This window comes from Scomber scombrus, chromosome 12 (genome assembly GCF_963691925.1).
Source record: "Scomber scombrus chromosome 12, fScoSco1.1, whole genome shotgun sequence".
NCBI lineage: Eukaryota > Metazoa > Chordata > Actinopteri > Scombriformes > Scombridae > Scomber > Scomber scombrus.
The window spans coordinates 22,690,259-22,712,329 of NC_084981.1; the positions used below are offsets into that span (position 1 = coordinate 22,690,259).

At 39.6% G+C, this 22,071-nt stretch overlaps 1 protein-coding gene across 11 annotated transcripts in view; it reads left to right on the forward strand.

The window, feature by feature from the left end:
• The window catches only part of LOC133992030 (mitogen-activated protein kinase kinase kinase kinase 3-like), a 47,118-nt gene that overhangs the window by 18,946 nt on the left and 6,101 nt on the right, over positions 1-22,071 (forward strand). For 3 of the 11 annotated variants that reach the window (XM_062430679.1, XM_062430681.1, XM_062430684.1), the window contains exons 8-33: positions 66-138; positions 694-825; positions 1,176-1,238; positions 1,417-1,498; positions 2,186-2,302; positions 5,138-5,216; positions 5,374-5,432; positions 7,933-7,995; positions 10,037-10,089; positions 10,469-10,507; positions 12,528-12,602; positions 15,382-15,433; positions 15,544-15,916; positions 17,778-17,884; positions 18,455-18,496; positions 18,820-18,904; positions 19,061-19,140; positions 19,428-19,488; positions 19,618-19,735; positions 19,968-20,026; positions 20,245-20,348; positions 20,467-20,638; positions 20,783-20,851; positions 21,018-21,110; positions 21,317-21,387; positions 21,962-22,017. In XM_062430679.1, the coding sequence (XP_062286663.1) occupies positions 66-138; positions 694-825; positions 1,176-1,238; positions 1,417-1,498; positions 2,186-2,302; positions 5,138-5,216; positions 5,374-5,432; positions 7,933-7,995; positions 10,037-10,089; positions 10,469-10,507; positions 12,528-12,602; positions 15,382-15,433; positions 15,544-15,916; positions 17,778-17,884; positions 18,455-18,496; positions 18,820-18,904; positions 19,061-19,140; positions 19,428-19,488; positions 19,618-19,735; positions 19,968-20,026; positions 20,245-20,348; positions 20,467-20,638; positions 20,783-20,851; positions 21,018-21,110; positions 21,317-21,387; positions 21,962-22,017 (2,377 nt within the window). The remainder of the gene's footprint in view (positions 1-65; positions 139-693; positions 826-1,175; positions 1,239-1,416; positions 1,499-2,185; positions 2,303-5,137; positions 5,217-5,373; positions 5,433-7,932; positions 7,996-10,036; positions 10,090-10,468; positions 10,508-12,527; positions 12,603-15,381; positions 15,434-15,543; positions 15,917-17,777; positions 17,885-18,454; positions 18,497-18,819; positions 18,905-19,060; positions 19,141-19,427; positions 19,489-19,617; positions 19,736-19,967; positions 20,027-20,244; positions 20,349-20,466; positions 20,639-20,782; positions 20,852-21,017; positions 21,111-21,316; positions 21,388-21,961; positions 22,018-22,071) is intronic. The other 8 variants (XM_062430686.1, XM_062430688.1, XM_062430680.1 and 5 more) reach the window with 7 other exon arrangements.

The following is a 22,071-nucleotide window of genomic DNA, read 5'->3' on the forward strand; positions in this document are numbered from 1 at the left end:
CTTATTCTTCTTTCTTTACCACCCCCTATCCCACCTCCCTTTTCCTCTCCTGTTCCTCTCTGTAGCCGACTTTGGGGTGTCAGCCCAGATCACAGCAACTCTAGCCAAGAGGAAGTCATTCATTGGAACTCCTTACTGGTGAGTTGTGCTTTCTTTTCGACTCCCTCAAAATTGCATCATGATATATTTGCATGTAGAGCTAATGTAGAAGTCCTACACGCTACTCCATACAAGGGGAAAGTGTGGGAATTGGATCAATTCTCTGACGTCAGGCAGTATGATGGAATTCGTCTAATGGGTCATGCAGGAATGCAGGAATACACCAGAATGTGTTGTCTGACATGTTGCACGCATTCATTGCTTTAGCTAATGGTTTTCAGTGCAGCTGTAATGGAACAAGACCGTTCACATCTCACCTTAGCAAAGCAGGAATTTTTGGGTCCTTGAGGCTCTGACGGAAGCAGAGTTATGGAGAAGTAATAGAGTTATGCATGGTGGGAACTCTTTGTTCTGCTTGAGGCAAACATTGTTTTAAAAAAAACAAAAAACTACTTGTGTGTTGCTGTTCAATTAACCTATTAACTTTGTAAAAATGAGCACACATTTTACTCCCATTCTTTTCTTTGCATGCCCTGCTTCTCTCTCCCTTCCTTCACTCTCTCTCTCTCTTTCTCTCTCTCTTACTATCCATAGGATGGCTCCAGAGGTAGCAGCAGTGGAGAGGAAAGGAGGTTATAACCAGCTGTGTGATATCTGGGCTGTGGGCATTACTGCAATAGAGCTGGCTGAACTGCAGCCACCTATGTTTGACCTGCACCCCATGAGGTAAAATAAATGTGATTATTACTGCACATTTTGAGTGGAGCAGAGTGAGTAAATGTTTTAGCACTATAGCACTGATGTCTCAAAAGGTATTTTACATAATTTCAAGTCCAAATACTACAGACATTGCTATTGCCCTTTTACTTTAGACTGCACCTTGGTGGGCAAAGATTCCAATTTGTAAAACATTTCCAACAGATGTACTGAGACCAGGTTGCTAAAGTGATAGCACCTCTGTATTGACTTATTATTATGATTACATGCTGTGAGACGCTCACAATTACATACATTGTGTTCTTACTCTGCAGTAAGGACTCTTATTTTAATCGCAATCTCTCTCTTCCCCCCCACAGGGCTCTGTTCTTAATGACTAAGAGTAATTTCCAGCCTCCTAAGTTGAAAGATAAGATTAAATGGTAAGTGACCCCCCCCCCCTTTTCCATGATTCTATGTTTTGCTCAGTTGTCGTTTTTTCTAGTTTTCAGATATTAAGATACATTTAGACTCAGTGCCAAGCTGTATAAAATCTGCACTGAACTCGTCATAAGGCTGAAAGTTTAACCCGTTTCTTCCCCTCTCTCTCCTGGATGTTAGGACAAACAACTTTCACCATTTTGTCAAACTAGCTCTGACCAAGAACCCAAAGAAGAGGCCCACAGCTGAGAAGCTGCTGCAGGTGAGCAACAGTTACAAAATGCTTATAACTCTAAAAGATTGAATAGTTTTGTTGTAGTGTGACCCATGCTGGCTATACTGCACATTTCAGATTAGACCAGTTCCACAAAAGTCCTTACTATGCTGTTGTTATATTTAGACATGTATGCCTATAAACTTTACAAAAACATTCATCTCTATAGTTACACATGCAATTAAAAAACATTAGATCGGTAAATCTTATCAAATTTGAAGATATCAACATGGCTATCTGTACTTAAACATCCGCTAAATCTTTATTTGATAAAAGCTAAATTATGAGTTGACTGTGTGTCATTTATACCAGATGATGCTTCTGGTGGTAAAATATACACTGTGTATTACATTGACTAAACTAATTGCAGCCAGGCATAAACTCAACTCGTTGCTCTGTAAACATATTTAATCATTATGTGTCAGCTGTTACATTCATTCATTGTAGTGCCACAACAATTAGTCATCGATTAATGGCTGAGTCACTGCAGTTTATTTGACAGCTCTGATAAGCAGTCACTTTAGTTATTTGTCAAGCACAACACTAAATATTCGTCCTAGCTTGTAGCATTCTTTCATGTTTTCTAATCATCCATAAAAAGGAACATTTTGAAGTTATTTGAGCTATTTTAAGGCATCTTTTTTGATTTTCTGCGTCTCCTTCCTGTCTTTGCAGCACCCCTTTGTGTCCCAGCCTCTCAGCAGGACGCTGGCAATAGAGCTGCTGGACAAAGCCAATAACCCTGACCACAGCACCTTCAACGACTTTGATGACGACGACCCCGAACCAGAGGTAACCTTTGACCTTCTCAGGTTTTTTACTTTTGAAACAGAAGTGTCGTCAAGCTCGCAAGCAGGTCAACATAGTAGTGATCATCTTTTTGCTGGATCTTGCTTCTTTTCCTTTCTTTCAAATTGTTTCACCTCTGTTTCACCTCTGTCTTGTTTCACCTCGTCCATTAAATTCCTTCTCCATCCACCAGCGATCACCCCTTCTCTTCTCAGCCTTAGTTTCTCCTTTCCCTGGCACACGTGACTCATCTTTCTGTTCTTTTGTTCTTCCCTTTCTCCCTCTTTTCTCTCTATGCTTTTATTCTTCTGTCACCTCTTTTTTTCCATTTGTTTCACTCTTCTACTCTTCCGCATATCATCTTCTTCTTTCCTCTTTCTCTTTGTAGCACTTCTTCTTTCTCTTTACCTTTCTCTTCTCCTTCTTCCCCCCTATTTCTCTTATTTTCGTGTCTTATTCTTCTTTCCATTCTCCATCCTCTACCTCCTCCCCAGTTTAAGTACAGGGGTCATTTCCTACCCATAAGCCCCGGTGCTCGACGTGCACCCCGTTTTGCGGCCCGCAGGAAGGTACCAGTCTTGGGCTGCGGTGTCTGCAGTGATGTCATTCTAACACAACAGTACCGTCTGTCGGGTTTTTGACCGGGAGAAGGACCACAGAACTGAATGAATAGAAAAGTGGATATCCATTCAATTCAGTGTGTACTGGTGTTGTCATGGAAACTGGCATTGGCATGTGCCTGTCAGACGGTTGAGGGATTACCATGGCAGTTGCATAATTAGTTTAACATGCCAGTGAAAATTTGTATTTAATGTTATACTTTTCTGTTGGCATGTCCATCCAAAACCATAAAATGAACTAGTGCTCATATTTTCATATAATCATATAATTATAGTTGCAAGATTTTAGTTTCCACTTTCAATAATTAGGTAACATTGTCAGTTTTGAAACATCAGACTGACATGAGGTTGGCAGAAAGTTACACAAGTGCAGAAAATTAGATTTTGTTCCTAAATTAATTATAACCAATTGGCATGATTAAATATTGTAAATGCATAAACTTTGCCAAAATTGTTTAGACCCGTATTTACATTTATAAAACTAAAGAAATACATTTTTGGCCCGAATATGCATACGTTGCCATTGATTTTTAGTTGTTTTCATGCTACTGTTGTTTATTTACAGGTATTGTTCAACATTTAGAAACATACCCTTAAATGCTTTGTTGCCGAGAGTTAAATGAGAAGATTGATATCTTTTGCATGTTTGTACAGTAAATATGAAGCTATAGCCAGCATCTGGTTAGCTTATCTTACAGTATTGACTGGAATTGGAAGGAGCCGGCTTGCCTGGTTTTGTCCAAAGGTAACAAAATCTGTCTACCAGCACCTGTAAAGATCACTAATTCATATGTAATATCTCATTTGTTTAATTTGTACAAAAGAACATGTCCTAATAGTGACAAATTGGGGTTTTACAGCAGGTTAGCTTTTTTCCTCTGTTTCCAGCCTTTATGCTACGCTAAGCTAACTGGCTGCTGGCTAACTTACATTGGTATTAATCTTCTCATCTAACTCTCTGCAAGAAATAAGTGTATTTAATTTCTAGTTGCAGTGAATATTACAGCTTCATGAGACGCACACTGACCAGTCATTTACAAAAATACTTGCTTCCCTGACAACATCATTGCCATCTTGGATAACAGCAGATCAATGAGGTGTTCATTCCAGTTCTGTGGCGGCAGCAGCTGGTCGATGAAGAAATACTTTAGTTCATAAAGATGCCTACCAAAGTGTGACATTATCACAGTCCTTTTGAATAATGCATCTAAACCACATCCAGTTATTTTTGGTTTGATTTTGTCCACATAAGTGGCGTTTCTGACTTTACATAAAGCCATAATCTCAATTTTAAGAACGTTGACGTTCAGGAAAACATTTGAAGTAATACAGCAGGGCCCCTTCAAACAGTTAATAATAGTTTTGGATTGTTTTACCTATCGCTGGTTAGAGGAAATCTTTCTTTGGAAACTCAGGATACAGGATGCATTATGAAAAGGTCTCAAACATATCCGTTTTGGAAGCCATCTTCATCTTCCTTTGCAGTTGCAGTTACTAACCAATGAATTGTGTGCTATCAGAATGGACTTCATTACACTTATAAGGCGTGATTTTAAATGGACAAATCCAATTAGTGGATCTGAGCTACAAATGTGGCTTTGATAAATGCATTTTCTGTGTGTTGATTGATCTTGGTTTGTTTTTATCTAGCATTTTACAAGCATGCTTTGCATATTGCTGTGTTTTTAGCTCTTCTGCTAGGACATAAAAGCAGGAGTGATGTCCTTCAACTTGTTTAAATTTGAAGATTGATGATTCAAAATGATCATTCATAAATTTAACTATTATAATTTGCCAAAACACTGACATAAAGGCGACGAAACATTACATAACCTTTGTCATTCTCAAAGAAAAACTTACAAGGGTCACCTCACCTGTATTTCAGAAATGATCAAGGTGCTGTCTGACTATATACATAGAGGATATTTTGCCTTACTGGGACTCAAGAAAGATGAATCATTAGTATTGTTGCTAGGGAAGGTTTGAGCTTTTCATTGACTGCACATTGTTGCTATGTTTTGGTTGTTTGGTTGCGGAGTGCGGCTGGCTGTTTTGCTGTGTCATCAAATCCCACCCACAGGAAATAGCAGAAGGATTGTTTTTTTTTAAACCTATTGTAATCTTCTCAAGTACCCTGTAAACTGCCACACTATGTATATTGTTTGAACAGCTATTTGACTATGTGTGTGTGTGTGTGTTTGTATCTCTTTCCTGATAGTCTCCGGTCTCTGTTCCTCACCGCATTCGTTCCACCAGCAGGAGCACCAGGGAAGGAAAGACGTTGTCAGAGATTAACTGTGAGTTCATACTCGATGTCAACAGGAACAAATCACATTTTCAGTTTTGAGTTTTAAGGTCAGAAAACTCCAAGGAAGTCTTAATTCACACATCCTCCTTTTTCATCTCATGTTGTTCCCTCTTTTTCTGTCTATGCCTGTTTTGTTACTTTCTCAGTTGGTCAGGTGAAGTTTGATCCTCCATTGAGAAAGGAGACAGAACCCCATCATGAACCGGTGAGTTATGATCTGTCGTATATACTTGTATATGTGTGGGTGGGTGCAATTATGTTTGTGTGGTTGTCACTTCACCAATACCAGCATGGCTGATCCTCACCTAATCACAGGAAGCACCCAAACCAATCCACATTCTTATCAATCTGTGTTGAACCAAACAATAAGCCCATCCACATAGTTCACTCTGGCACTCAGGCATTTTAAATAGGAATGCACTGATCTATTTCAGCCCAAAAAAACTAGTTTATGTCAGTCAGTGCATGTAAGCGTTGAGATTGCAGATACAAGCAGCCAGAATGAGTTTTTCGTTGTACCGTGTCTGGGCTCTTCTTTAGGGACAGGTTGAGGAGCTTGGAATGGTAGAAGCAACTTGGAGTGAAACTGCTCTTCTTTTGGATTAAAAGGACTTGATGTGGTTTTGGTTTATAATCAGGATGCCCCTCAGATACCTACCCACAGAGATATTCCAGATATATCCAACTGGTTGGCGCCCCTGGGGCATGCTGGAAGGATAACATGTCTGAACTTGTCTGGATACCTTTGTATCCCACCGGAAAAGCTGGAGGTTGTGGCTGGGGAGAAGAATGTCTTAACCGCCTTGCTTAGCGGCCTAGCATGGCGACGTAGACTTGTATAAGCAGAATAATGAATGGATGTTATCCAAATGTTATTATGGCACCGACTGACAGCCACTCAGAAGCTACGATGTGGACACAACAAAACTGAAACCCAGCCAACTAGAGTTTTTAGCTGTAATATCTAACCTAATCTACTAACATGAACATACAGTACAGCTTTGTTAGCTCCAATTCCCAACGTGCAAGATAACAAACGTCTACCAGGTTGCGCTCACGTCCTTCGGCAGGCTAGATAAAAACTGATGGATTGATGCTGTATCTCTGCTTTTTGTTAGTGTTTGCATTTCAGTAAAAAAAACTATGTAGGTTTATCTGTAGCTGTAGGTGCTTGTTATGGTGATATAAGAACTAAAGGTAAATTTATTTTTTTATTTTTCCTATTGCCTGTAACTTTTGAAGCAGCTGAAAGAAATGGTTGCTAGTGAACAAATTGGATGGTGCAGGGTTCATGTACAATCACAGCCTCTTGTTCAAAGTCCTCCCCTCACTCACTCACCCACTTCTTCTGTTCTGTCCTTGCACTTGCACTTTTTTCCGTTTTTGTGTTCCTCTTCCCTTCAAGTCCACTGAGAAAATCCATCCTAAAATCAAATCAGATCCTCACCTCACTCTCCTCCCCATCTATTTATCCATCAATGTGGTGGTGGTGGTGGTGAAACACGATCACCAGTGTAGATCTTTTTTGCGTCACTCATCTACTGTACATTCATCCCTTTGTCCTTCAGTTTCGACCCTCTCGTTCAAAGTCATGTAATAAAATGCGGTCTCCCTCTGAGCTGCTGACCGACGTGGTTCTGAGCTCCCCAGCGTCCATCCCATTCAGAATGACAGTGCCAGTGTAGCATTTTAGCATCAATAAATCATTACCACATTAATACTGTATTAGATTATTAATAACATCATTACTGTTGCCAAAAAGATTTGCAGCAGCATCTAGTGACCTCTTCACTACAAAATCAATGGCTGGAATAACTTTCAGCCTATTTAACCTCTTACGTAATGCTAAACAATAAACAAACACACTCACAGCAACACTAGCGAACCTCAATTAAGGTGACATTTGCTCTTAATTTAAATATTCCCTCCAGACACATTTTCAGATATACTAAGTAGAATAATAATTTGTTCCTGATACAGGTTTTCGACAAAATAGTTCAATATTTCCACATAAAGCTTCCTAATGAGTCATGATGTCACAAATCATGCTCGTAGGTATACTATATAGAGAAACTTTCCTCACTCTGCAGATTAATTAATTAAAAACAGCTTTACAGTGTCAAACTCTACACAGTGAAGGTTAAGCATCACAGTCAGCTGACATTAAGAGAAACACTCATTTTTGACTGGAGGGGGGCTTTAAGGGAACGCCACTGTATACAAGTCTCAGGCTATACAAAGCAAGATAAAGTATTTTATGCTAATGATATATAAACATCTTATATTAATGTCTCTTCTGTTAATTTTTAAATCCACATCTACCCCAGGTTATTTTTGGATCCAACCATTGTTCCCTCCATCCCACCATACATCCTCTCTTCTCTTCAGATTAATATTCCAACCTCTCTCTCTCTCTCTCTCTCTCTCTCTCTCTCTCTCTCTCTCTCTCTCTCTCTCTCTCTCTCTCTCTCTCTCTCTCTCTCTCTCTCTCTCTCTCTCTCTCTCTCTCTCTCTCTCTCTCTCTCTCTCTCTCTCTCTCTCTCTGCTGTTCCATGGACTCCAAAGCTCATTTTGGCCTTGATCCATTTTTCATACATCATCCTCTCTCTTGCATCCGTGTCCCCATTCCTCCTCCCCCACCCATCCCTCCATCGTCCAGGTTAATGTATTAACTGAGGTCTCTCTCGCTCTGTCTTGCTGACCAGCGTGAATCTGAGCCCTATCTGGACTGTGTTGAGGAGCTCTACTATACCGCGAGATCTAATCTGGTAGTACTCTTTCTATCTGTCTCTCTCTCTCTCTTATACTCTCCCTCCGTCCAACCTACATCAGCTTTTTCTTTCTTTAGATTAATTTTTCTAACCTTTCTTATACCTCCATCTTACTCTCTCCACATTTCTCTTTCATTCTTAATCTGCTTCTGAAGGCCAGGTCCTTTTCCTTCTTTTGGCTCTTTTGCTTTCCGAGCCCTTGCTGTCTTTTTTTTTTTTTCCCCTTCCTTCCTCAGAGTGCTGATTCTTTTTGGCTGCTCGATGTCCAACATGTATTTTTGTTTATTTTCACAGTTTTTGTTCCATCTATTCTGGTCCATCCATCTGTTACTGTTCATTTTGTTCTTCTTTCTTTTTTTTTTTCAGCCTTGGCTTTTGCCTCACTAACTGGTGTTGTAGTTGTCATGGTGATAAGAGTCCTTAGTGATGTTGTTGTGGTCGTTTTTGTTGTTTTCAGATACAGTCGCACTTATTCACACAAACATTACATTTAATAAAATCAGATTGTAAATCTTTCTTTGTGTTAAAAATCCCAGACACACAAACTAAAGTCAGAATCAGTGTTATCAGTGTTCATCCGCTGTTAGTGACGCAGTGCCTAGCCAAGAGACACGGGATTGCTCACAAAGTAGATTTTTTTACATCATAATTTATAAACATGCACTCAATCATTTAATTTTCCTATCTAGTACCTGATATTTGTTTGAGGTATTTCTGATATTTCTCTCTACAGAACGTGTGTCTCTCTACTTTCCACTGCTGCTTAAATGTCCTCTAACCTCTTACATACTTTAGATGATCAAAGCAAATGAGGCCTTTTTTTTTTTCGTGTGTGTGTGTGTTGTGTGTGTGTGTGTGTGTGTGTGTGTGTGTGTGTGTGTGTGTGTGTGTGTGTGTGTGTGTGTGTGTGTGTGTGTGTGTGTGTGTGTGTGTGTGTGTGTGTGTGTGTGTGTGTGTGTGTGTGTGTGTGTGTGTGTGTCTTTGCAGTATGTTTGTTATGTCTGTTTCTCTCTGCACTCTTGATACATTATGTCATTATCTTGGGTATTTTCCTGACACAATGCTGCATTCACGTTGTGGCTGTCTCGGCACTAATGTCTACTAGTGCCACCTAACTTGGCACTTTGTTTAATGATTCATTGCTTTAATAGTCTAAAACAGTGATTTCCTAATCTGAGATAAATATGAAGGATCAGAAGCCAGTTACAGGAATAAATAAGCAAAATATTTTCCCTTACTTTTTTTGGCTTTTATTTTACTGTTGCTGTTTTCCTTGTGAAACACTGGATATTTTCTCCTCTTTTGGGACCCAAAATGAAACATATCTGGGAAGAAAAATTGACTCCTGCACACAATTCAAGTCCATACAGACTCCATGAGCTGTGATGATGGCTCTTAAAGTAGATGTGTCTTCATTTTCTGCTTCACGAGCCAAAAAAGGTTAGGGACGAGTGGTTTAAAACCTGTTTAGTCTGAGCAGGTTGAGTGCTGGTATCTTTATTTTTCCACCTGCTCTTCTTGTCACTGTCAAAATAGCAGTTCCCAAGTTTGCAAATTGTTGTTTCAGCAAACCTGTAATTTGTCAGGATCTTTATTAAAAACACTATTAAGACATGAGGGAATTTGCTGTTGTGGCTAACATCTTATTATTGCCACAATTTCAAGGCCACAATGTGAACTCAGCAAAAGCCAAATCTGTATGCCTAGAGTTAGGCATATGCTCACTGTACATCTTGTGTGTATGTGGTAATGATTTAAATGTATTGTGAAAATTGTGTTTTTATGGGGGTATTAATATTTCCAGCATGCTGCTATAACTATCACCACTGCTGTTGCACTAGCAGCTCCTTCAGCAACTTGGCATTCAAACAGATTTTCGGTCGTAGTCACTATTTCATTGTGGTTTATTGTGGCGCCTTGCCAATATCTTCTGTCCTGCTTATATCCCTGGGGAAATCAAACACATAGCACCTTTTTTTTAATGAGCCAGTTATGATGTATTATGCCACAGTTGTAATGTAATTTGTCTGTCTTGTAGGACTTGCAGTTGGAGTATGGGCATGATTCACCAAGTCTACTGGGAGGAAACAAGTAAGTCTTTCCTTCATTTTTTGTCATTTCTTTCTTTTTATTTCTCCAACCTTTTTTTTTTTTCATTAGTCTAGATTAGTTTGTCTAGATATAGGGGGGTTGTGGACAAAGAGAGAATTAGAAAGTGAGTCAGGGAGAGTTTTCCTACTGTAGGTTTGAGGATTTATTCATATTTGCAACTTGAGGATATTCTGTAAACTGTGTGTTTGTGCAAGCCTTTCTACTTACAAGTTTGCTTCGTAAGCAAAAAGCTCGGGTTCAGATCAGGGCAGCGAAATGTCTCACCATAGTTTTGCAAGAACTAAGAAGATTTCTCCAGCATGTACAATATATTCAAAATCAGTATCTCATTTATACTCTTCTCTTGTTCAACCAACAGGAGTCTTCTCAAATCTGTGGAGGAGGAGCTACATCAAAGGTGAGTCAGACCGATTCACTTTGGGACTCTTAATTTGCCGGTGTTCTAACCACGCCCACCCATCAGCCAATCATTGTTAACTGCAGGACTAATTAGGCCAATCACACGCAACTAACGCTGATGTAATGACTTCAGGCTGCTCCGGCTGTCAGCATTTTTGATTCTTCTGGGTTTTTATTTTCCTTCTGTGGCCTGCTTCACGCTTTAATGTCATCAGGAAAAGGCTGTGCTTCATAGGAGCTTCTGCAGAGCATGGCTTACACACACACACACACACACACACACACACACAAACACACTCGTGTGTGCGTACACACACCCACCCACATGCACGTGTCTGCAGTATTTTAACCAAAGCTGCAATGGTTGTCTTTAGTAATTATACTGGCAAGTCTTTGGAGAAATCCTCCTTATTTACCCAAAAGATTATGATGATCAGCGTTCTTGTGCTGTGTTGTTTTCTATGAGACAATCATACGAAAAATGTGTTTCACTGAATTCTGTGGTCTACATAGTAATTAAGTTTTTACTATATAAACAGTAGGTAGTAAGTTGTCCTATAAACACTCCCTTTTATTTATCTAGTTGCTATATTTGGGAATGTGTTTGATTCCATGCAAATAAACAGATGGATAAAAGTTAGATTAAAAGCATTATATTCTGCAAGGCTGTTCAGGTCCCTACAGTTGATTTAATGTAAGTTGCCTCCTGCTTTTTATACAGTTTGTCTCCTTTGGTGAACAGAGGTATTAGTAGTAGAGAAAACAACACTGATCTTATTTCAGGCGTTGAGGTTGTTCCAGGTGTACTCCTGTATTAAAAATGGTGGGGAGTCAGTCGGTGGTCCACAGTCCTGTATGTCTGAGATGGAGTACCCTCCAACAACAGACACCTGAAAAGTAGTTAAAGTGGCTTTTTCTTACTTAGCTGTGACAGACGCCTCATCTGTCATTTATTCTGAAGTCATAAACTGATCCTCTCTGTTATTCCCAACAAAGACGAAACTACTGCTTAGATTGGAGTCTGGTAGTTAAATGTCCATGACTTTCTAGTTTCCTATCCTGTGACAACAGGTTTGTGTAACTTATCTATCTAAATACAAGAAAAAAGTCAGTATACTGTAAGTGGTATGGGATTAAAAGTTCTAGTTGGATGGGATAAATGTACAATATATTTGCTTTGAATGACACCATCTCAGTCAGTAGGTTTTCATAAATGTAACTGTTTTTAACTGTAAAATGTATGGGCAAAGTTATGTAATTTGCCCAGATATACATTACAGGCTTTGTTATTACTGTAAATTCTTAAATAAATGCCATTATTTATGTTTAAATAATGGCTTCTTTTCAAAAAGTAGTCAGGGCATGGCTGCCACAAATAAAGAAAAGGTCAGTTGCCAATAAAACATTTGAGAAGGAGCAAAATGACCTGTAATGTAATTCCTTTTAAGGTAAGCTTGAACCATTAAAATTATCACAAAAAAATCATATTTAATATCAGCCAGTTTTAAATAAACAGTTGGTTCTCTCAGGATATTTGAACTGTAGTTATGTTTCTATGAATCGACTGAATGGGGAGTTTACGTCTACTGCTGAGGTGTGTGTAGATCTGTAAGGACTGTAGAGGATTAAACCGCACAGTTGGTTCTGCTTGTGGAAGGAATCAGTAGCAAATTGTGGTAGAATTTCCCACAGTTGTTCGAGGCTGTAGGAAATTTTGGTTGATGTGTTCCTTTCAGATGTATCCATATGTATCAAAAGATGAAGGGTTAGAGGTAGTTTGTGGATGAAGCTTCACTCAGATCTCCCTCCCCTTTCCCCTCTCCCTCCATCCTCTTTCACCACCTTGTCCTCCTCTTCCTCCTCCTGTTGTCATCTCCTATCTCCTTTGCTTGCTCCCTTTCTCCCTTAATCTCCTTTACCCTCCCTACCTCAATCCATCTATTTCTATTCTCTTCGTCCCTTCTACTTTCCTCCCCAAAACCCTCCTCCTCCCCTTCTATCTTCACCTCCTCTCCCAGGGGCCATGTGGCACACTTAGGGGATGATGAGGATGAGGATGATGATGGTGCAGATGATGATGAAACTCACACTCAGTAAGTTGTCTCCCAGTCTTAGAACTAGAAGCCTCTCCTTCCTTGTGTCCTCATCTGCGCCGTCATCCACCGCTCCCCCCCTCCTCCCAAAGAGAGGGAAGGAGAAAAGATGAGGATTAGTGCAAGGAGGGAGGCTTCCTGTTTTTTTTTGTTTTTTTTTATACCACAGTTTCATCCACGCATCTCAATGCAGCACACCCCCGCCATCACTCCACATATGCCACCTGTGTTTGCGTGTGTGTTTACAGCCTGTGTGTTTTCCATGCTGTCATTTCTGTCTCGTGTGAAGTTTAATAGCTACTAACAGTAACCCTAACCCTCAAAACTCACCTGGAGGCTGTTAATAGAGAGAGGGTTTTTTGAATTATTTTTTAGATTTTACTTCCAAAAAAACAGAATGAAAGTTAAGAGGTTGAGTCAGGCAAAAACTTGCCTGACTCAAAAGTCTGGGTGCAGTGTTAGAGCTTAGATAACTCTTCCTCATGACCTTGACATCGTCTTTGCTGATGTCTTGTTTTATTGTTGACTTGCACCGCCTTCTGTGTGCCTCCTTGCTCTCTGTGTGTGTGTGTGTGTGTGTGTGTGTGTGTGTGTGTGTGTGTGTGTGTGTGTGTGTGTGTGTGTGTGTGTGTGTGTGTGTGTGTGTGTGTGTGTGTGTGTGTGTGTGTGTGTGTGTGTGTGCCTGTGTGTGCACTCATGCTGCTTTCTGTCTTCTGCTGCCTCTATAAAACTGTACAGTTGGCGTGCAGCCTCGTCCCTTGTTGTGTAAAAGCCAAATGTCTGCGGTGGACCACCATATTCTCTCTGGACAGATATTTTTCCACTGAAGTCAGAAAGGCCGAAGTTATTTATGCTTTAGGGTTTTTGCTGATAGGCACATCCAGAACACAGCAAAAATGATTGATACAGTAAAATCAACCTGAAGTCTTTAAATTAAATACAGTAAACAGTAGTTTAAAATGGAACTGGAGCAACACCCTCCATACATTAACATGTTGAATAAACGCCAGGAAATTGAAAAGTGGAACCACTGGAGGCGTAAACTCACACCTCAAAATGTGTGCTTATATGCACCCTGCTCAAGCTGTTAAAGAGGAATTACAAAAACATAACCATCATAATATAGGACTGTATATTTGCTTTTAGCAATGGCTAAACATTCTTGCTAGCTACACTGCTATACAGCACTGTAATAAAAATGGAAATTGCAACAAAAAAAAGTAAATGCTGTCGCTCTTAGTCATAAAAAAGGTTTCTGTGCTTTATTTTTGATAAATCCCAAACCAGAAAATGATCTACTTTCTCAGCTACAGGAATCATATGCGGAGGATCAGTAAATATAAAGAGGTTTAAAAATGGTTATCAAGGGCGATCCCATGGCCAGGGTGTTAAGATGTGAACCACAAACTGCAACATTCCTGTTTCATGTCCAGCTGGGTACGTTTGTTATATATCCCCCTCCCTTATATCCAGCATATCTCCATTGTCTAAAATAAAGGCCTGAAATGCCCAAAAATACTTCTTAAAAAAATCATTACAGCTTTCTTTTCAGATGCTTCAAAACTTCAACTTCAAAACTTCAAAAACAATCTATTCTCAGCAACCTTTTATTCCATTTGCCACCCCCACACCATGTTTCATTTCCAATACAGTGTTTTGTATTGTGTCCTTTAAGCTCAGAGGTGCGGCGCTGCATCAAACACAGTGTAGCGCTTTACTGTCCCAGCCTTGACTATGTAAACTGTGTCAGTTACTGATCTACTTTTTTTACTGTGTCGGTTTTTTACTGACAAAGTTTACATAGAAAGGTAAAACCGCATTGCTTTTGATCACCATGCAGCTGAATCACTGTGACTCATTTTTTATCGGTGTTCCTTCCAGTATTCGTGTTCATTGTGATTAGTTTCCAGCCTCTGTCCAGTTTGATTTCTGTGTTCAGATTTGTTCCTCGTTAGTCATTAACAAGTAGCTCCAGAAGGTAGAATGGATAAAGTCTCTGTGAATGTAGTGCTGGTCTGCTGGAGATTATCATTTTTTTAAGGTATTAAGAGGTGCTTAAAAGCTTCAAAATGTTTGTTCTTTTGAATCAAATGAGAAAAGCAAATACATTCGATTAAATATTGTGTTCAATTTAAAGTGTTGGAGCTCCTTGAAATGTGTGGAATACTTGAAGCAACACTGGCTACAGTCACATTTCTCCATTTTTCAGTATCAGCACTACACTTCTCAAAGACTTTACACATGCTCCATCTGATCTTTAGTGTGGCAGTCTCACTTTGTATGTAGTGAATCACCTTTTTAAGCAGCTCTCCCACATCTGTCTCGCTTAGTGTCAGGCTGTGGTTATACTTGTCATTTACAAGTTTCTATTTAAGATCACTTCATAAAGTATGTTTTCATGTCTCAATTGAGATTTCAAAGATTAGGTTTTGAAATTGTAAGGTTTAAGTGTCATTGCACTTCTTTGCCTTGATGTGATCCAGTTTATTCACCAAAGAAATGGATAATAACACATGTGAACCTCTGTGGGTGAAAGTAGTTTTAGAATAATTAAGGCTACTGAGAGAGGAGATGTGATATTAAGAGAATCTATCCTTTGAGATTAAAGCAAAATATAGCTTTTAAATGGCAAGTTAAACCACAGCTTTAGTGGTGACATGTTGACAAATGTTTATACTGTTTACATTGTGGCTCATTTTTGTAATAAATTGCAGTTTTGTCGTTTTTATGAGTGTATTATCGAGCAAAGTCTCAGTTCTTTTATGTTCTCGTTCTTCAGTAAATCGAGCACTATCATGAGACCAAAGGTCCCACCCCCCCTTCCTCCCAAGGTATGAACAACTAATGCCATAAAACACAGATAATCACATTCTGTTACATTTTATTCCCCTGAATTTGAAATATGAGCTCACTCTTTGTCCTCATCTGTATTTCCCTCCAGCCCAAGTCCATCTGCTCGTCACAGCCGCAGCAACAGCTAAAACATGATGATAGCCAATCACACAGCGAGGACGACGGCGGAGGGGGAGGGACCATCAAACGCTGTCCAGTACCAGAGACGCAGAGCCCCGCCAAGCCCGCCTCCAACGTCCCCCCGCGGCCCCCGCCCCCGAAGCTGCCGCCCCACCGCCGCAGCAGCCTAGGTAACGAGAGCTTGAAGTGCACGGACGTCGAAAACTCTGCCCCAGAGGATGATGGGAGCTTTAGACATTTCTGGGAGTGGCTCCACACGCCTCACACAGAGGAGGAGCTGGAGGAGGCGTGGGAGGTGCTGAAGGAGGTGAAAGAGGAGCAGGAAAAAGAGGAGGAAGAGAGTAAGAGCAGCCAATTGGTAGATTGATAGTGTCCGCAGACCCTGTCATCCCCTTCGATCGATTGTGTGGTCTCCCATTAGTCAGTCTCGTAGTCTGATTTATTTGTTCCATGAGTTCATTAATAATAGTGCTTCTTTAATATTTTTTTATGCTTTTTATTTCTTTTCATCCATCAGCTCCCGCCTAATATGATTGTTTGTCTTTTTTTTGTCAAGCGTGATTGGTTGTTTAACCCAATCAATCAAAAGTTAGTCGCCTGTTGCTACCACTCCCCCTCACTTCCTAGGAGGAAGAAGGAAGAGGAGAAAACATCGTCCTGGCTGATTTAGATGCATCTTAAACTCAAATTCTTCCCATTTATTTGATTCACTTTTATTAAAATTGGTATTTCTTGTTCCAGTGTGCAGCTTTACACATTTAAAATCTTAACTCAACCTTTATTGAACAGTAACAAAACACAAGTAAACCCTGCATCAAGGAACACATTCAAACAATAGCATTTATTATTGAGCCAGTGCTTTAAGTTTTAATTTAACCTTCATAAGTATAACTCTGAAGAAATGCATCCAGCAAAAAAAAAACTATTCCAGTATGACTGCAATATTTCCGAAATGTGTCTAATTTCTCTCCTGTTGACATCACTAAAGGTAACTTTCAGCACTTTAAGAATGCTGCAACAATACATTTTATATTTTCATTCAAGGAAAGAGCATTTTTTTAGATTTACTGAAGCTGTAATTGTGTTAAATCCACCTTGAATTGAATCTCAGGACTATAGTATAAGCAGCAGTCTATCTGTTAGTTTAGTTTAACTTTTTGCTCACTAGATTAATTGAGATAATGTTGGTCCTGACAAGATGGCTGTTGGTTGACATCAGTTTCTCTGCGGGGGCGGTGGGGTTGGTGGTGGCGGTGGTGGGGAGGGCGGTGGTGGTGGTGGGGGTGTTTATAAGATGTTGTGCTTGGAAACTCAGATGGCTTCATGATAATAGTTTTCCTTTGGTCACCACTAGTTTTGAAATCGAAGGAGATGAGTTGAATCACAGATATATGAAAAACAGATTGGAAAATATGGTTAATTATAGTGTAAGAAAAAAAATAATAAATCAGCGTCACCCTTTTAATTGGATGGAAAACAAAAAGTAGAACAAAATATACAGTCATGCTGGAATCACTGGTTCATTAAGCCCTCTGCAGAGAGGGCTTGCACAGGGTTACACTGTGTGAATGCATATATGTGTGTGAGGATGTTTTTCTCTCGGTCATGACAGGAAATATTTCTAAACATAGCCACAGAGCTTAGTTACTGTAAAAAACAACAACATTATTTTACTATATAGAGTGTTTGGACAGTGTCGATTACTCACCAGTACTGTTAGGAGTAGACAAACCTACCAGCTATTACTACAAATTGGCCAATTGTATGTGGTGCATTCACAGCTTCCTTCGCTCATGACTATATTTGATCCTCTGTGTTCTTCTTGCTAGCCTCCTCCCTCCTTCCCTCCCTCCCTCCCTCCTTGCTCCTGGTAGTTTGTTACTGTTTACGTTAAACTCTCCTCTGTGTCTTCAGTCCTGCGGGTTTAGATTCTGCTCATTGACATTGTGTACGAGAAAATGTCATACAGTGTGTCTGCGGTCTTTTTTCTGTTTCACTTGCTCTACTTTTTCACTCACTTTCTTTCGTAAAAAACACAGTTGCACACACACACACACACACACTCTCTCTCTCTCTCTCTCTCTCTCTCTCTCTCTCTCTCTCTCTCTGTCTGTCCCTTACACACAAACACACATACACACTCTCTCTATCAGTTTCTCCGTCAGCTCGAACACACATTGAGTTTTGTATCTGTTGTCGTAGGCAATGGGCTGAACTCTTCACACAATGGAGAGAGGGACAGTCCAGCAGAGAGACAGTCCACCATGCCACCTAGTGTCCCCATACGGAAAGACAAGAAGGACGTGCCGGTAAGCAGACAAGACATGAGAAAAACAAGAGTTTTCCAGTTTGCAATTGGTTTGCTTTTAATGACAGCATTAATAAAATTATTAATAATGCACATACTGATGTCGCATAGAGGGGGGGAAATTCATGACCTCCCATATAGTTTGCAGTAATGTGTGGGTTAGAAACCAGTGAGGGATCACGTCTTTGTTGCTTCACTACAGACTCCTATTGATCAATCAGGGGAGAAAGGGGGGGATTTGGGCACACAGTGGATGTTAGCAATGACAAAAACTAAAACAAAATCATTATCTCCTTTCAAAGGTACATGTCCTCATTTTTTCATTGCAACCCATATATTTCCAAGCCACTGTTGAGGTTTGAAACTCAACAGTTACATGTGTGGAGTTTCAAACCACTGATGTTGGCTGCTATAAGAAAAACAACCCTTGAAAGTGTACCATCAATGTCAATATTACCTTCTTGATCAAATTGCTTGTTTTTATTATAGTTTTATATAAGAATTCCCATATAGTGTTTTACCATGATTGTCCGTAATCATACACTTACTCCAGTCTTTGTATCTGTCTTAGAAGCCTATCAGCAATGGCCTCCCACCTACACCCAAAGTCCATGTAAGTAACAGTCTCTTGTTGTACTCTCTTAGAAAATTATTGTTTTATTATACAATAAAAAGATGTGTAGCTGAGTCTCCAGAGAAAATAAATCAAATATGGACAGCAAACTGTTTACTTTAAAATTGCTTTAACAACACTGCAGGACATGTTTTGATCTCATCACAGCTCCATAATTATTTAATTCTTTGAGCAAAAACACACTTAAAGGATGTCAAACTTTTAACCCGTTTCACCATCATAATCCACAGAGATGCTCCCCAAATAATCTGTCGAGTGCATCCTTTGAATTGCATTTATTCACCTCTTCCTCTCATTTGCAGATGGGTGCATGTTTCTCCAAGGTGTTCAACGGCTGCCCTCTGAAGATCCACTGTGCCACTTCCTGGATCAACCCTGACACCAGAGGTAATGAACAGCAATCAAGATAAAGGGTGATGAATATGTTGTTAGTAATTCCTGGATCAAATCACCTTCACAGCAGGAGTATATTTCCAGTAATGTGAGCTGTTATTTTTCTCTAATATGAGGTCAAATGGTTGTGTTTGTGTGCGTGTATTTCAGACCAGTATTTGATATTTGGAGCTGAAGAGGGGATTTACACACTAAACCTTAATGAGCTGCATGAGACATCAATGGAGCAGGTGAGAAATGTTGATCACGCATTAATAAATACACTATTAATAATATACTGTATGAAAATGTCTTCCACCTTCTTTATATTTGGTTTTGCATCTTTTATTCCAAGTGTTTGTAATTCCTAAATAATGGTGCTTTCCATGTATCGTAAGATGCTTATTTTTTGGGAATAATTATTGTAATTATATTATAAGTCATAAATACATTTAATTAAATCATAAATTACTTGTGTTAAAACATAATATTCATTCTATGACTCATTTTTCTCTCTCTACTTTGTACATATGTGCAGCTCTTCCCTCGACGCTGCACCTGGCTGTATGTCATGAACAATTGTCTTCTTTCCATATCTGGTGAGCAATAACATGTTTGTCTCCATTATTGACCATTATTATTGGTGGTTCTTTCTTCTTGCATCCTAGATCAGCATCGATAACTCTTTTTAAAAAATAAATAAATAAATAAATCTTTTTCTATTTCAGGAAAAGCCTCCCAGCTGTACTCTCATAATCTGAGTGGTCTGTTCGAACAGGCCAGACAGTTACAGAAGTTACCAGTAGCCATTCCCACACACAAACTGCCTGATAAGATGATTCCCAGGTAACTCTCCAAATAGAAGGTCTAACCTATCAGCCAGTACAAAAAATATATTTCCTGTTACTGAAGTCATTTGGTCTGCTGAAAACTAATCATTCTTATCTTTCTTTCAGTGATAGAAAGCAAAACATTTTACAATTTAGATCCATATATTAATAATCTGTGTAACAAGATGTTGACTTGAAAACAATAGCTTTTTGGAATGACATGGATTTCCTTGTTTGTCTCTTTATAGGAAGTTTGCTGTGTCCAATAAAATTCCAGACACTAAAGGGTGCCAAAAGTGCTGCGTAGGTGAGTCAGCAGAATGATAATCTCAGAAAAAGTGGCACGATGTTATTTTGATTTTAAACCTTGTAATATCCCACAGAAAACATGTCATGTCAGTTTTTAAGACTAGTCTCATCAGTAATTATTGAAAGTTATAAGTGTTAAATCACAGTTGTGCACCGTTAAGTGTTACCATGATACAAATTTCAAAATGATTGATACACGCTTTTGTTTCCATGCAGTGCGCAACCCGTACACAGGCCATAAGTACCTATGTGGAGCCTTTCAGTCCAGTGTCATGCTGTTGGAGTGGGTGGAGTCCATGCAGAAGTTCATGCTCATCAAAGTCAGTGTGACTTTTGCTTTCTTCAAAACTCCTCATGTTTTATTTTGTCCTGTCTTTAAAAGATGTCAGTATGCTCTATGATAGCAGCCCTTTCTCACCTTCTTCATCTTCCCAACAGAACATCGACTTCCCGTTGCCATGTCCATTGGAGGTCTTTGAGATGTTGGTGGTCCCGGAGCAGACTTACCCTCTGATCTGTGTGGCGGTCAGTAAAGGAACCGAGCTCAACCAGGTGGTCAGGTTCGGCACCGTCAACCCCAATTCTACCTCCTCCTGGTTCACAGAAGCAGGTGAGAACAGAGTGACCACTTCTTCTGTGTTAAACTAAAGAAACTTAATTTGATCAGAATGGAAAACATTACAGAGATGTTTCAGATGTTGTGCACAGTATCAAGCCCAAAATAAATCTCTGGTTTTCATCTTTCTCTCTGCAGACACACCACAAACGTGTGTGATCCACGTCACGCAGCTAGAGAGAGATACTATCCTAGTCTGCCTCGACAGTGAGTAACACACACACACAGATATTTGCACTTCTCTGCTTTTGCACTATGCAGCTTCAACTACTTTTAAGTCAGACTGCAGAAGCTTTTGCAATGGTTTTAACAGACTTTTACTCATGCTGCTTCCTTTTTCTTTTCCCAATCCTCCTCTCTCGCTCCCTCTCAGGGTGTATAAAGATAGTGAACCTCCAAGGCAGATTGAAATCCAGCAGGAAGTTGTCAGCTGAGCTCACCTTCAACTTCCAGATCGAATCCATAGGTAAAGAAAAAATGAGCCACATTTCTATATTTTCAATCACAAAAACATAAAATGGAGAAAATGCGGCTCCAGGCCAAACCTCATGAAATAAAAGAATGAGGGACATTTCTTAGAGTTAATGCAACGTGAATTGAACAGTGGATTTATCCAATACAGGCTTATCTGTAAATCCTAATCCTTGTTATGTTTTATTCCTGTTTCTGCAGTTTGTCTCCAAGACAGCGTGCTGGCTTTCTGGAGGCACGGCATGCAGGGAAGGAGTTTCAAGACCAACGAAGTGAGACTGATACTCTGAGTACTGTATAAGAGAAAAGAGGGAACTACGGGTGACCTTTTAACCATGTCTTAAGTGTAATAAAGGTCACTTCCTGCTATTTTGGCAGGATGTTAATTAATAAATCTCTGACTACAATAGGATTTTTATTACCACTGTTGTAACTGCTGAATTCCCATAATGTACAAAGATTACTGGAGCATAATGTTTGTTTAGAAGTCTGGGTAGGTTTTTCATACCTGCTAAACTAAAGTAAATAGGGTGATATTATGAGTAGGGGTGCCCCAATCCGGCTTTTTAGGGCGGATACTGATCACTATTTTAATGTAATTATAGTTGACCAACATTGCATTGACATCTAGTCTAGTGGCTGCACAAAATCTGATTTCAAACACTTTCATTTCACACTATGGACATATGAATCTCTGATGCATCTAAAAAATCATCCCCAACCTCACTTAGAAGAAGAATTAAATTCTCTTTTAGTTCTGTTGGCTTTTAGCATGCTGTCTAAACTCGTCCGGCTCTGATTATGACTTAATGATTCTCTTTTTCTCTTTCTTCTAATATTCTTCAGATCACCCAGGAGATCTCTGACAATACACGCATCTTCAGACTACTGGGATCGGACAGGTGAGAACAGAAATACACACCAACCATTCATCTCCTCCTCACTGTATACACATC